The sequence below is a fragment of the Trachypithecus francoisi genome, unplaced genomic scaffold (assembly GCF_009764315.1).
Source record: "Trachypithecus francoisi isolate TF-2019V2 unplaced genomic scaffold, Tfra_2.0 Lachesis_group20, whole genome shotgun sequence".
Lineage (NCBI taxonomy): Eukaryota > Metazoa > Chordata > Mammalia > Primates > Cercopithecidae > Trachypithecus > Trachypithecus francoisi.
The window spans coordinates 71,317,882-71,332,557 of NW_022681466.1; the positions used below are offsets into that span (position 1 = coordinate 71,317,882).

The following is a 14,676-nucleotide window of genomic DNA, read 5'->3' on the forward strand; positions in this document are numbered from 1 at the left end:
CATCCGTCTTTGTTTTTTTTTTTTTTTTTTTTTTGAGACAGAGTCTCGCTCTGTCGCCCAGGCTGGAGTGCAGTGGCCGGATCTCAGCTCACTGCAAGCTCCGCCTCCCGGGTTCACGCCATTCTCCTGCCTCAGCCTCCCACGTAGCTGGGACTACAGGCGCCCGCCACCACGCCCGGCTAGTTTTTTGTATTTTTTAGTAGAGACGGGGTTTCACCGTGTTAGCCAGGATGGACTCGATCTCCTGACCTCGTGATCCGCCCGTCTCGGCCTCCCAAAGTGCTGGGATTACAGACTTGAGCCACCGCGTCCGGCCAAACATCCGTCTTTGAACAGGGGAAAGAAAGATCACGATTATAACCCCAGGAGTGTTCAGGGCCGGGGATGTCCTAGGACGGAGGGTCTAACTGGGGGTACATCTGCCCAGAGGGAGCTCCCTCACCAGCACAGCTGTCCCCCTCCTGAACCGCTGGGCCCTGCCCACAGTCCCCGCCCAGGAGCATCCCGTGTGCCTGTTTCTCACCCACCCCGGGAGTCAGCAGGCTTCCCGCCCCCACTGTTGCCCCAGCTGTGCAGACGTGGCCTTGCGCCCAGTCAAGTCAACACTCACTGAGCGCCACTGGCTGTGGTGCCTGGGGTGTGCTGGGTGCCTCATGGATATCCCTGTCCAGTGGAGGAAGCAGACACGCCCCTTGCTGACCACAGAGCATGGCACATGTGGTGAGTCACTAGAGAGGCGCAGGTGCCGTCCTCTGAGTCACAGAAGAAGCAGTGATTTGTTCTTTTTTTTTTTTTTTTTGTGAGACAGATTCTCACTGTCACCCACATTGGAGTGCAGTAGCATAATCTTGGCTCACTGCAACTTCTGCCTCCCGGGTTTAAGCGATTCTCCTGCCTCAGCTTCCCGAGTAGCTGAGACTACAGGCGCCCGCCACCACGCCCCACTAATTTTTTGTGTTTTTAGTAGATACGGGGTTTCACCGTGTCGGTCAGGCTGGTCTCGGACTCCTGACTTTGTGATCCACCTGCCTTGGCCTCCCAAAGTGCTGGGATTACAGGTGTGAGCCACTGCGCCCGGCCTTGTCCTTTTAATAATAATTTTTTAAACTTTCATGTTTTTTCTAATCACCGGTGTCATACTGGCTTGTTATAATGAGAAATGCTCATAGTACCAGCATGTGCAGGGTAAAGCTGGTCGCCACCCGCCTCCCATTGCTAACGGCTGGAGGTGTGTTCTTCTGAACTCTTCTTTGCTTATACTGGTGTGCGCTTGTGTGTTTGCGTGCGCACGCGTGTGTACAATGAGACTAGACTACACATGCTGTTTTGCAACTTCAGCATTTCACTCCACAGTGGGTCTTTGAACCCTTTGGATGTATCAGATTCTTTTTTTGTTTTCTTTTTGAGATGGAATCTCGCTGTCACCCAGGCTGGAGTGCACTGGTGAGATTTTGGCTCACTGGAACTTCCACCTCCCAGGTTCAAGCAATTCTCCTGCCTCTGCCTCCCGAGTGACTGGGATTACAGGCGCCCGCCACCGCGCCCAGTAGTTTTTGCATTCTTAGTAGATACGGGGTTTCACCATGTTGGCCAGGCTGGTCTCGAACTCTTGACCTCAAATGACCCGTCCACCTTGGCCTCCCAAAGTGCTGGGATTTCAGGCGTGAGCCGCCGCGCCCGGCAGCATCAGATTCTTTTTAACAACTGCATCCCGCTCTGTCGCTTGACTGCATGCAGATGTTTTTGGATATTTGGATGGTTTCTGATTCTTCGCTCTTAGCAGGCAAGTCGACAGTAGACACTGCTGCGCACGTACCTCTCTGCAGTAGACCCCCTCCGGGGGGTGGTCAGGGCAGAGTGAGTGTGGCCTTCACTGTCAGAAAAAGCTGTGACCGATGGCATTCCCCCTGCGGTGCGTGAGGGTGACGGTCCCCCCCAGTGTCACAACACTGGCTGGGAACATTCATTACAATTTTGCCAGTCCAGTGGGTTAAAAAGAACAAAACGCTCTAGAGATGAATTGTAACTTAGGAGCTTGAGGATGGCCTCGCACGCTGAGACTTGAAGCATCATCGCGGTTAATAAAAGGGAGAGGATTCTTTATGGAATAGACAGAAACTGGGAACACTGAGGAAGCAGGCTCTGCCCACAGAGGATGAATGGCTGGTGAGAGAGGAAGGCTGAGCTGAGGGGGCCGGGTGGGTTGTCTGCGGGACAGGGGGGCCCGAACCGTGCTATGGGGGGCTGGGTGCCAGGCTAGCAGGCGGGGCTTCAGGCTGAAAGGTGTCTGAGGTTTTCCTAAGCAGGTGTCTCTGTTGTACCCAGATTTGAATGTGTGGAGGGAACAGAGTGACAGTCCAGAGAGGCTAATGCTGCTGTAATATTTGTGTTATTTAGGGTTCCCAAGAGAAGGAGGCATAGCACCCCACCCAGGGCCACGTGGGGAGGCACCAGCTTTGAGCAGGAGGCAGGAGTGGAAGGAAAGTGTGGCCACAACTTTTCTGTGGAGAAACAGGGCAGGGTAGGGAAAGGGCTTGGCACTGGCTGGCTTCCGTTACATTGGCAGCCCTGGGCTAGAGGGGTGGTCTCTAGTGACCTGGTCCCTGGCCCTGGGTGACGTGGGGCAGGGGAGATGCTGGCTTGGTGAGTCAGTGTCGGGTAGAGAAGGTAGTTGGGGACATGGGCTCTGGATCAGTGGGTGTGTGAATGAAAGCTGTGCTCACAGGGTGTCACTGACAGTCTTAGAAATTAGCGAGCCCTGCGGGGGAGCAGTTTCTCACCCGGCTACCCGCCTCTCCTGCCACAAGATGTCAAAACATCATGAAATGTGGAAAATGTGAAGAGCACGATGAACACACAGCGGAGTGTCGTGCTTAGTGCTGCTCGTGAGAAAGGCCCGAGTGTGAGGGAAACCCTCTGTGTCCCCCACCTCCTACAGAAAGCCAACAAAGGCCAGAGCCGGGCTATTGAGCGCCTGAAGAAGAAGATGTTTGAGAATGAGTTCCTGCTGCTGCTCAACTCCCCCACAATCCCGTTCAGGATCCACAATCGGAATGGAAAGGTCAGGAAGGGTGGGGGTGGGACCAAAACAGCCCCTTCCTTAGTCCAGAGCGGCCCAGTCTATGGCTTCTGGCCCCGACCTGTAGGAACCAGAAACTCGGGCCCCTCTTCCTAAGGAGGCTGCCGTGGCTCCAGCTGTTGACTCACTCTCCCCACTTGTGTGGAATGAGTGCCTTCTGCTGGCTGTCCCTGGCACAGCTGCTCCTGTCACCTTGGCTTTCCAGGAGGGATCTCCCCCTTCACCCACACACCCCCAGCTGCCTCCTTCTCCAAGGTCAGCCTTGCCGGGATACAGAGGAGCTTTGGGCCAGATGCGGTGGCTCACGCCTGTAATCCCAGCACTTTGGGAGGCCGAGGCAGGCAGATCACCTGAGGTCAGGAGTTTGAGACCAGCCTGGCCAACATGGCAAAACCCTGTCTCTACTAAAAATAATAAAAATTAGCTGGGCGTGGTGGCGGGCGCCTGTAATCCCAGCTACTCAGGAGGCTGAGGCAGGAGAATTGCTTGAGCCTGGGAGGCGGAGGTTGCAGTGAGCCGAGGTCGTGCCATTGCACTCGAGCCTGGGTAACGAGTGAAACTCCGTCTCGAAAAAAAAAAAAAAAGAAAAAAAGAAGGAGCTTTGGTGGGGTCCCCAGTATCTGGGAAAACATTTGGCTTGACTGTGGTCACCCACTGCATTCTCGTCTCTCTTCAGAGTTACTTGTTCCTACTGTCCTCGGACTACGAGAGGTCAGAGTGGAGAGAAGCAATTCAGAAACTACAGAAGAAGGGTAAATTCCTGCCCCTTCCGCACTTCCCGATGATGTCTGTGGCAATGATGGGCCTTTTGTATTTCTAAGTATTTCGTGTCTGGTATCACGTCTTTGGCCCTCACAGTCACCCTCAAAGGTGCCAGGGATGGGCATTTAAGGATGTTGTGGATTGAGACCTGAAGAATCTAAGTGATTGGCTTAAAGACATGATGATTTAGTCCTGGGACTGGACCCAGGGCCCAGCCTGAGCTTTCTCTTTTTCTCTCTACCCCTCTTTCTCTCTCTCTGTCTCTCTCTCTCTCTCTCTCTCTCTCTCTCCTCTCTCTCTCTCTCTCTCTCACACACACACACCACACACACACACACACACACACACACAGGCTGGGTGCGGTGGCTCACGCCTGTAATGCCAGTCAGGAGTTTGAGATCAGCCTGGGCAACATGGTGAAACCCCATCTACTAAAAACACAAAAATTAGCCGGGTGTGGTAGTGGGCACCTGTAATCCCAGCTACTCAGGAGGCTGAACCAGGAGAATCCCTTGAACCTGGGAGGCAGAAGCTGCAGTGAGCTGGGATCACAGCACTAGACTCCAGCGTGGGCAACAAAGCGAGACTTCTTCTCAAAAATCAAAACCAAAACACATACACCACACACACACACACACACACACACGTGCGCGCGCGCAAACCTCTTCAGTCAGATTCTCCTACTCTGACCCCTCTGACAGCAACTATACCCATCCCCCTGTGTCCACAAATCCTTCCCCCTCCCTCGCAGGGACCAACTCTGCCCCAGGGATTAGGCCGTCTTCCCGCCGCCCCCAGGGAAGAGCAGTGGGTCCTAGTGGACCAATGTCCACACTCCCTTCTCTCTTGGCTCTCCCTCCAGATCTCCAGGCCTTTGTCCTGAGCTCAGTGGAGCTCCAGGTGCTCACAGGATCCTGTTTCAAGCTTAGGACTGTACACAACATTCCTGTCACCAGCAATAAAGACGGTAAGCTCGGGAACCTGAGGTCCCAGCCCCCAGAGCCTTCCCGTAAGGACCCAGACAGACACGTAGCTGTAAATGGCTGATCCCTGCTCGGCTGTGCTGAGACTGTTCACTGGCCAGGGATACAGAGAGCCTGGGTAGGGGCGACTGTCTTGGCTTTTCCTCGGGCCGCTCTGTCTGGCTTGGGAGAACTGGCACCCTGGTGCACTGAGATTGTGCTGTTAATATATTCATGGGAGAGTGGAGCCGGTGGATAAAACGGTGTATAGGAAATGAGGCTGGAAGTTTCCAGGGACCAGCTCTTGAAAGGCCTCAAATGCCAAGCCAGGGAGTTTGGAGTTCGTCCCGTAAGCCCAGGAGTCTGGGGGCGTTTTGAGCAGTGGGGAGCTGTGATTAGGGCTGGGAACTGACCGGAGTGGGTGGATTCTCGCTGCCTGTGTGCTGGGAAAGGGTCCACTTTGTGAACGGGGTTCTGAAGGCAAGCTTTCCTCGTCGTAGGAGGGGCATCTAGGGACCGCTGTGTCCCAAGTGGGGGCAGAACTGGGCCTTCTCTCTGCCATTAGCAGAATGATATATCGGCCAGTTTTCACTGCCAGGATAGGCAGGATTCGGACGGAGGGACCATACCCATGGGGAATGGTACTAAGTCCCTGGGCTGGGATGGTGGATGTGCTGGACCCCCCCAGGCTGAGTGGAGGAGAGAAGGACCCTTCAGCCCTACTCCGGGCAGCTCACGTCCGAGGAAGCAGTGGCCTTAGGAAACTTTTTCATCTGGCCACCAGGTGGTGATGTTGGACCAAGACTCAGCTGAGTCTCATCCCCCATCTGCCTCCCGCCGGCCTGGGGTGGAGGCCGAGGGGAGCCGCTGACCACCCTCTGCCCTGGGGGCGCTTTTCTCTTGCAGACGACGAGTCTCCAGGACTCTATGGCTTCCTTCATGTCATCGTCCACTCTGCCAAGGGATTTAAGCAATCAGCCAGTAAGTGCCCTGGCCAGGACGAGGTTGGGTGGGCCATTGTGGATCCTGCACTGCTCTGCTCTGCTCTGCCCAGGGTGGGGCCTGCCAGCATGCCTTTAGACGTGGGGTATTCCCCTGAAGGCCAGAAACCACCTCCTCTTGGCAGGGAGATCACCCCTGCCCTTTGCCTCCAAAGTCCTCTTTCTCAAGCCTTCCCTGAAGCTGTCCGAAACCTAGGGGCTGGGCGCGGTGGCTCATGCCTGTAATCCCAGCACTTTGGGAGGCCCAGGTGGACGGATCACCTGAGGTCAGGAGTTCGAGGCCATCCAGGCCAACATGGTGAAATTCTGTCTCTACTAAAAATACAAAAATGAGCTGGGCGTGGTGGTGGGCAGCTGTCGTCCCAGCTACTTGGGAGGCTGAGGCCGGAGAATCCCTTGAACCCAGGAGGCGGAGGTTCCTGTGAGCTGAGATCGCACCACTGCAGTCCAGCCTGGCGACAGAGCGAGAATCCTTCTCAAAAAAAAAAAAAAAGAAACCGGCCGGGCGCAGTGGCTCAAGCCTGTAATCCCAGCACTTTGGGAGGCCGAGACGGGCGGATCACGAGGTCAGGAGATCGAGACCATCCTGGCTAACACGGTGAAACCCCGTCTCTACTAAAAAATACAAAAAACTAGCCAGGCGAGGTGGCGGGCGCCTGTAGTCCCAGCTACTCGGGAGGCTGAGGCAGGAGAATGGCGTGAACCTGGGAGGCAGAGCTTGCAGTGAGCTGAGATCCAGCCACTGCACTCCAGCCTGGGCGACAGAGCGAGACTCCGTCTCAAAAAAAAAAAAAAGAAACCGAGGGCAACAAACACGTGGACTCCAACTTCATATCTGCCCGTGACAAGCTGTGTGACCTTGGGCAAGTTTCTTAACCTCTCTGGGCCTCCACTAAAAGCCAATCACGCTTGTGAATTTTGACACGAGAGAAGGCTCGGATATGATGGTGTATGTGCAACGTTCCCTATTGTCTCCTCTATTTGTAGATTCGTCGTACTAAATCTGTTTTTAGTGTTTCACAAAGTACAATTGCCCTTTTTTAATTTAAAAAAAATTTTTTTGTAGAGACAGGTTCTTATTGTGTTGCCCAGGCTGGTCTTGAACTCCTAGGCTCAAGCCATCCTCCCACCTCAGCCTCCCAAAGTGCTGAGATTACAGACGTGAGCTGCTGTGCCCAGTCTGGTTGCACTTTTTAAATTTAATTTAATTTTTTTTTTTTTTTTTTTTTGAGACGGAGTCTTGCTCTGTCGCCCGGGCTGGAGTGCAGTGGCCGGATCTCAGCTCACTGCAAGCTCCGCCTCCCGGGTTTACGCCATTCTCCTGCCTCAGCCTCTGGAGTAGCTGGGACTACAGGGGCCCGCCACCTTGCCTGGCTAGTTTTTTGTATTTTTAGTAGAGACGGGGTTTCACCGTGTTAGCCAGGATGGTCTCGATCTCCTGACCTCGTGATCCGCCCGTCTCGGTCTCCCAAAGTGCTGGGATTACAGGCTTGAGCCACCGCGCCCGGCCAATTTAATTTAATTTTATATTTTTGAGACGGAGTCTCACTCTGACCCCCAGGCTGGAGTGCAATGGTGCGATCTCGGCTCACTGCAACCTCTGCCTCCCGGGTTCAAGCGATTCTTCTGCCTCAGCCTCCTGAGTAGCTGGGATTACAGGTGCCTGCTACCATGCCCAGCTAATTTTTGTATTTTTAGTAGAGACGGGGTTTCGCCGTGTTAGCCAGGATGGTCTCGATCTCCTGACCTCATGATCCGCCCGCCTCGGCCTCCCGCAGTGTTGGGATGGCAGGTGTGAGCCCCGGTGCCCGACTTGGTTGCACTGTTTCTCTACTTGTTACCCGCACGGGAATTTGTGAGTCGGTTAGACAGCTGATAGTTTCTACCTATTTGCCAGAGGAGGTAACTGAGTTACAGAGAGGAGAAAAGACTGAACATCACAGAGGATCAGAAACCCCAGGCTCCTGACTCCCTTCCCACTCCCTGCTCCTCACTGGCAGGTGGGGTCTGCCCTCACCCCCTCCCTGCAGTGCCCCACACAGAGGTGACACTGTGGGCCCTTAGAACAGCCTTTCCCAGGAAGCCTCCCTGAGTTCCTGGGGCGAACTGGGCTCCCTTCTTCGTGACCCCATCCCGCTCAGGGCAAGCCGGTTCTAGCACCTGTCGCACCTGTCATGCTGTTTTGTCACTTACATTCGCCTCGCACTGTGAGTTCTCTGAGGGCGGGAACCGGGTCTCCTTTACCCCGGCATGAACAGGAGCTCAGAAATGCGGAATGAAGTCGTTAATTTACACAGCACCTACTGTGCACCTGGAGAAGATGAGAACATGGCCGGCGTGTGGACATACACGGTCAAAGCCCGTGGCGTGTTCAAAGCCTCTCAGTCTCCGCCCCGCTCTGAGCCTCTGGTGTCCCGCCGAGGTCACGGAAACCGTCCCCATTTTACACACAAGGACGCTGAGGCTCCAAGGGGCTCCACGTTCCTTCCTGGGGTCAGGCAGTAGCAGGTGGTGCAGCAGCATCCACGTCTTCTGGCACCAGAGCCCGACCTCTTCCCTTTAGGGCACTTCTCGAAGTCTGGCCAGGACCACCACACTGTCACTCGGGCTGCTTGTTCATGTGGAGGCTTCCTGAACCCTCTCCAAACCCACAGACCCCCCTTCTGGGGGCTGCTGCTCGGAAGCTTCTGGCTAGTGAGCTCCGTAGGACCGTCCCACCCGTGTGTGGACTAGGCAGTTCCACTCCGCGGCCCCCAGATGCGAGCTCCGTAGGACCGTCCCACCTGTGTGTGGACCAGGCGCCTCCACTCCGCGGCCCCCAGATGCGAGCTCCGTAGGACCGTCCACCCGTGTGTGGACCAGGCAGTTCCACTCCGCGGCCCCCAGATGCGAGCTCCGTAGGACCGTCCCACCCGTGTGTGGACCAGGCGCCTCCACTCCGCGGCCCCCAGATGCGAGCTCCGTAGGACCGTCCCACCCGTGTGTGGACCAGGCAGTTCCACTCCGCGGCCCCCAGATGTGAGCTCCGTAGGACCGTCCCACCCGTGTGTGGACCAGGCGCCTCCACTCCGCGGCCCCCAGATGCGAGCTCCGTAGGACCGTCCCACCCGTGTGTGGACCAGGCAGTTGCACTCCGCGGCCCCCAGATGTGAGCTCCGTAGGACCGTCCCACCCGTGTGTGGACCAGGCAGTTCCACTCCGCGGCCCCCAGATGCGAGCTCCGTAGGACCGTCCCACCCGTGTGTGGACCAGGCGCCTCCACTCCGCGGCCCCCAGATGCCACCCCTCCTCCCTCTCCTGCTTCCCGCTGGCTGGGAGGTCCTCACCTCAGGGAGCCAGGCCCATGGTGTGGAGCAGGTTCTTCCTCCCAGCCTGGGTGGGTGTCAGGGGCGGGTGTCAGAGCTGGGCTGAGCTGATCCCAAATCTCTGCTTACCCCCAGATTATCCTCACTCCCTTCTCCCCCGCCACCCCTGACCCACTCACACGTCTGTTGTCACTGAGAGGCGAGGCCCTGTGTCTTTAGCCGTGGTAAACTCAGGACCCCAGGACAGGCAGGCCCAGGGTACAGGCACCGTGACTGTTCCTGCTCTGCAGACAGGGAACCTGGGGAGCGAAGTGAGGTGGTTTGTGCAGAGCCCGGGGTGTGGGCCCAGATGGTCTGACTCTGGAACCCTCGCTCTGACCCTGTGAGCCGTCCCTATCCCCTTCTTTTTTTTTTTTTTTTTTTTGAGATGGAGTCTCGCTCTGTCGCCCAGGCTGGAGTGCAGTGGCCGGATCTCAGCTCACTGCAAGCTCCGCCTCCCGGGTTTACGCCATTCTCCTGCCTCAGTCTCCCGAGTAGCTGGGACTACAGGTACCCGCCAACTCACCTAGCTAGTTTTTTGTATTTTTTAGTAGAGACGGGGTTTCGCCGTGTTAGCCAGGATGGTCTCGATCTCCTGACCTCGTGATCCGCCTGTCTCGGCCTCCCAAAGTGCTGGGATTACAGGCTTGAGCCACCGTGCCCAGCCCCCTATCCCCTTCTAAACCCTCGCTCTGACCCTGTGAGCCGTGCCCATCCCCTTCCGGAACCTTCGCTCTGACCCTGTGAGCCGTCCCCATCCCCTTTTAAACCCTCGCTCTGACCCTGTGAGCCGTCCCTATCCCCTTCTAAACCCTTGCTCTGACCCTGTGAGCCGTCCCCAGCCCCTTCCAAACCTTCGCTCTGACCCTGTGAGCCGTCCCCAGCCCCTTCCAAACCTTCGCTCTGACCCTGTGAGCCGTCCCCAGCCCCTTCCGGATCCCTCGCTCTGACCCTGTGAGCCGTCCCCAGCCCCTTTCAAACCTTCGCTCTGACCCTGTGAGCTGTTCCCAGCCCCTTTTAAACCTTCGCTCTGACCCTGTGAGCCATCCGCCAGCCCCTTCCAAGCCCTCGCTCTCACCCTGTGAGCCGTCCCCCAGCCCCTCAAGGAGGGTTTGCTTATACTGACATCAGTCCATGATGACAGCACTTCACGGATCGTCTCAGACACACAGACCCACTCCCTGGTCTGGCCCAGGCCGGGGTGCTCAGCGCCTCTGTGTTGTTCGCCTGCGAATCCGCCACACCACGTTCCGTGTGTTCCGATGCCCACTTGGGTCTCCTTTCTGTTGCTCCAGCTGGAGGCTTCCTGGGGCAGCTGTACTCTCCTTTCTGCGGGAAAGCCATTCTTGTTTTTGAGACAGTCTTGTTGTGTCTTCCAGGCTGCAGTGGCACGGTTTTGGCTCACTGCAACCTCTACCTCGCAGGTTCAAGAGATTCTCCTGCCTCAGCCTCCCGAGTAGCTGGGATTACAGGCACACGCCACCACGCCTGGCTAATTTTTGTATTTTTAGTAGAGACGGGGTTTCACTGTTGCCAGGCTGGTCTGAAACTCCTGTCCTCTGGTGATGTGCCTACCTCGGTCTCCCAAAATGCTGAGATTTATAGGCGTGAGCTACCATGCCCAGCCAGGGAACCTGTTCTGATGGAGAATGGCCCAGCTGGGCAGCTCCGGGAGCCAAGCGGAGTAAGCTACCTGCACCGTCTGCCCGCACTCTGACCTCTGCCTTGATTCACGCTGCAGAGAGTTGGCCGTGGTGCCCCAAAGGCACCCCATGCACGGCCTCCGGTACCCTGGGAACAACCTCGGCATCTCCCTGAAGGTGGGAGGACTGCCAGGGTCTGAGCCCAGTGGGGCTGTGGGTTTGCAGAGGGCCTGGGGTCTGGGCTGGTGCTGTGGCCTCAGCAGTTGTGTCCCAGGATAGATTTTCAGCCTGAAGGCCAGGGTTCAAGATGGAAATGCCGGGGAACGCCCCTAGCCCTGCCCTCCCGCCCCAGCCTTCCACTGCCTTGTTACCTGGAGCACTTGGTGGTGGTAGGAACCTCATTTGCTGTGTGCCGGCTGGGTTCCCAGGCCCGTTCTTGGTACTGCAGGTGCACCGGCGGGCAAGAAAACTCAGGCTTCTCCAGTGTGGTGTTTGTGTTGTGGAGGGAGAGAGACTAGGGACGCACAGGTAGAGCAGATCCCTTTGGTTTATGTTAAGTGCAGCAGAGGAAGCCATAGCACTCTGGGCTTGGGGAGGGGGCTGCTCCGAGCATTCAGGACCTGGAGGCAAGGTGCTAAACGCCTCCAGCACCTCCCACTGCAAAAATGCCGCTGTTGAGACCTGGGCACCAGTGTTATGGGGAGAGGTGGCACCAGGGTGCTTAGTGAAGAGTTTGTGGTAACGTCTCCATGGTGAGGAAGATGCAGACACAGCACAGTTGAGGGCCCTTTAGAGGGAGGAGGAGGCCAGAGTGTGGGTTGGGCCGAGGTGGGGAGGGCAGAGCGTGGGCTGGGCCAAGATGGGGAGGGCAGAGTGTGGAGTGGGCTGAGGTGGGGAGGGCAGAGCCCCTAAGAAAGGGGCAGGGGAACAGGAGGAGCCAGATGGTCCACGGCTTCAGGGAGGCGAGAGCCAAGGTGCCGTCCTCAAGGATGTTGGAAAGGACAGATGCGATGTCCCCCTCCATCCTGAGCGCTGCCCCACCGGCCCCACCCTGGCCCCACTCATACAGTATCTCCGTCTGTCCTTCCCCCACAGACCTGTACTGTACCCTGGAGGTGGATTCCTTCGGCTATTTTGTCAGCAAAGCCAAAACCAGGGTGTTCCGGGACACAGCGGAGCCCAAGTGGGATGAGGTGAGTGGCAGGGGCTGGTGTCTCTGCAGGGACCCTCGAGTTTGCCACTGAGTGTGCCCCCACCGCCCCGAGTGTGCCCCCACTGCCCTGTGCCCATGGCCTCTCTGCTGGGGACGGCCAGGCCTGTTAGTTGGAACAGCTCTGCCTGCACCCCCCTTTCTGCCCCCTGCTCCTCTGGTTTCTGATCATGGTGTGTGTCTGGGTGTCAGACCCTGCGCTGTCAGCTCAGGCCCCAGACTCCATCGGTGATGGGAGGCCTCTGGGAGCTCCAGAAAATCTGACGTGTTCCTTGTGGGCCATGCTCACTCAGTCCTCCTTGCAGAGCTGAGGGGCCCGCACCTGCCGGAAAGCCAGGCCTCGCAGCTTCGGAGGTTCAGGGTCCTTTGTCCCATCTTTCCCCAGGAGTTTGAGATCGAGCTGGAGGGTTCCCAGTCTCTGAGGATCCTGTGCTATGAGAAGTGCTATGACAAGACCAAGGTCAACAAGGACAACAACGAGATCGTGGACAAGATCATGGGCAAAGGGCAGATCCAGGTGAGGCCAGGGCGCCAAGGCAAGGCTGGGGAGCCTCCGGGAGGTGGTCCCGGTTGAAAAGGAGTCCTGGGCCGGGCGCGGTGGCTCAAGCCTGTAATCCCAGCACTTTGGGAGGCCGAGACGGGCGGATCACGAGGTCAGGAGATCGAGACCCTCCTGGCTACACGGTGAACCCCGTCTCTACTAAAAAAATACAAAAAAAAAACTAGCCGGGCGAGGTGGCGGGCGCCTGTAGTCCCAGCTACTCCGGAGGCTGAGGCAGGAGAATAGCGTGAACCCGGGAGGCGGAGCTTGCAGTGAGCTGAGATCCGGCCACTGCACTCCAGCCTGGGCGACAGAGCAAGACTCCGTCTCAAAAAAAAAAAAAAAAAAAAATGAAAAGGAGTCCTGGTCAAGGAGCCTGCTCTTTGGTGATTTTGGTTCCAGGCTGGTTGGAGGAAAGTTCCCCAGGAGGTGGTTCTCCCCTGCTAGAGGTGGCCGCTTGTTGTGGCCTCAGAAGCCCAAGTGGGTGCCTGGAGCCTCAGGTGGGCCATCCACGCTTCTGCGAGATGGAAGCAAGCAGCTTTGTTTTCACACCCAGCTTTAGTCTCCAGGTGGCTTTTTTGCGGAACGCTGTAGTGAGAAGGATTCTGAGGCTGCGTCGGTGAAGGGGGAGGAATGCTGCGTGTGAGGAGCCGTGTCTGCCCCTGACGGGGGCCGGAGGGAGGCACACAGACCAGGCGTTTGCTGTTCTGCCTGAAGGACTTAGGGGCCATGTGCTTGGCTCAGGAGCCGGGGGTGGTCTCTGACTTGTTGCTGGGGTGGCTGGACCTTACTCAGCTGTGTTGGGAGCCTGAGGCTTCCGGTGGGGACTTGGGTGTTAGTAGAGGCTGCACCTCAGGTTAAGGGCATTTATGCCGCTGGGCGCAGTGGCTCATGCCTATAATCCCAGCACTTTGGGAGGCCAAGGCAGGTGGATCACGAGGTCGGGAGTTCAAGACCAGCCTGACCAACATGGTGAAACGCCGTCTCTACTAAAAACACAAAAATTAGCCGGGTGTGGTGGCGGGCACCTGTAGTCACAGCTACTCAGGAGGCTGAGGCAGGAGAATCGCTTGAACCTGGGAGGTGGAGGTCGCAGTGAGCCGAGATCGCGCCTAGGTGATAGAGTGAGACCCTGTCTCCAAAAAAAAGAGCATTTATACCTCAACTGTGCTTTTGGCTCCCTACAAACGTAGGTAGGAAAAGGGCTTTTGTGTGTGCTGCCTGTGTCTCTGAAACATTCTGCCAGTTTTGAAGATGGCTGCTATTCACCAGGCTATTAAGAGAACTAGGCTTGGGCCGGGCGCGGTGGCTCACGCCTGTAATCCCAGCACTTTGGGAGGCCGAAGCGGGTGGATCACAAGGTCAGGAGATTGAGACCATCCTGGCTAAGATGGTGAAACCCCGTCTCTGCTAAAAATACAAAAAATTAGCCGGGCGCGTCGGCAGGCGCCTGTAGTCCCAGCTACTCGGGAGGCTGAGACAGGAGAATGGCGTGAACCTGGGAGGCGGAGCTTGCAGTGAGCCGAGATCGCGCCACTGCACTCCAGCCTGGGTGATGAGCAAGACTCCATCTCAAAAAAAAAAAAGAGAGAACTAGGCTTGGGAGCGGGAAAGGCATGGCGTGGTGGCTTCACACTCCCGTCTGGCCCCTCGGGTGGCCTCGCGCTGTGCCGCAAGTGGTCTGGTTTGGGGGTAGATCCAGTGACCATGAAATGAAGGGAGACGGTAACTAACACGTACTGGGGTTGAGCCTCAGGCGTTGGGCGTGCTGGGCCTCTTAACAGTAGCCCCAGACGTGATCCAGGCGCAGGCCGTGATGGCTCCATCTACAACAGGGGGCTGAACGATGCTTTTTAGCAGGAAGCATTTGTTCTCTGATGCGTTGTCAGGGCCACCGAGTTGGGTGTCTGGCTCTTACCTGCAGGTCCTTGGTAGCATTGTCCCCGGGGAGCCGTGTGGGTCTCCCACTCCCCGTTCCGTCTCAGGCTCCAGTGTTTGAACCAGGGGCCCCACATGGAGGGGCCTGGCCTTTGCCGCATACGCCCCGTGTTCCTAAACACGTCTCTTTCTGATGCCGTGGGGCCGGCACCCGGCTTCTCAGTACTCGTCACTAGGGAGACAGGGCTGCCAGGCA

At 57.1% G+C, this 14,676-nt stretch overlaps 1 protein-coding gene across 12 annotated transcripts in view; it reads left to right on the top strand.

The window, feature by feature from the left end:
* Positions 1-14,676, top strand: part of ABR (ABR activator of RhoGEF and GTPase) — a 235,711-nt gene that overhangs the window by 178,959 nt on the left and 42,076 nt on the right. For 10 of the 12 annotated variants that reach the window (XM_033185199.1, XM_033185198.1, XM_033185197.1 and 7 more), the window contains 6 exons: positions 2,939-3,061; positions 3,756-3,831; positions 4,704-4,808; positions 5,710-5,784; positions 11,887-11,984; positions 12,387-12,518. In XM_033185199.1, coding sequence (XP_033041090.1) covers positions 2,939-3,061; positions 3,756-3,831; positions 4,704-4,808; positions 5,710-5,784; positions 11,887-11,984; positions 12,387-12,518 — 609 coding nt within the window. Of the gene's footprint in view, positions 1-2,938; positions 3,062-3,755; positions 3,832-4,703; positions 4,809-5,709; positions 5,785-8,367; positions 8,538-9,056; positions 9,147-11,886; positions 11,985-12,386; positions 12,580-12,900; positions 13,612-14,676 lie in introns of those variants that run through there. The other 2 variants (XM_033185200.1, XM_033185202.1) reach the window with 2 other exon arrangements.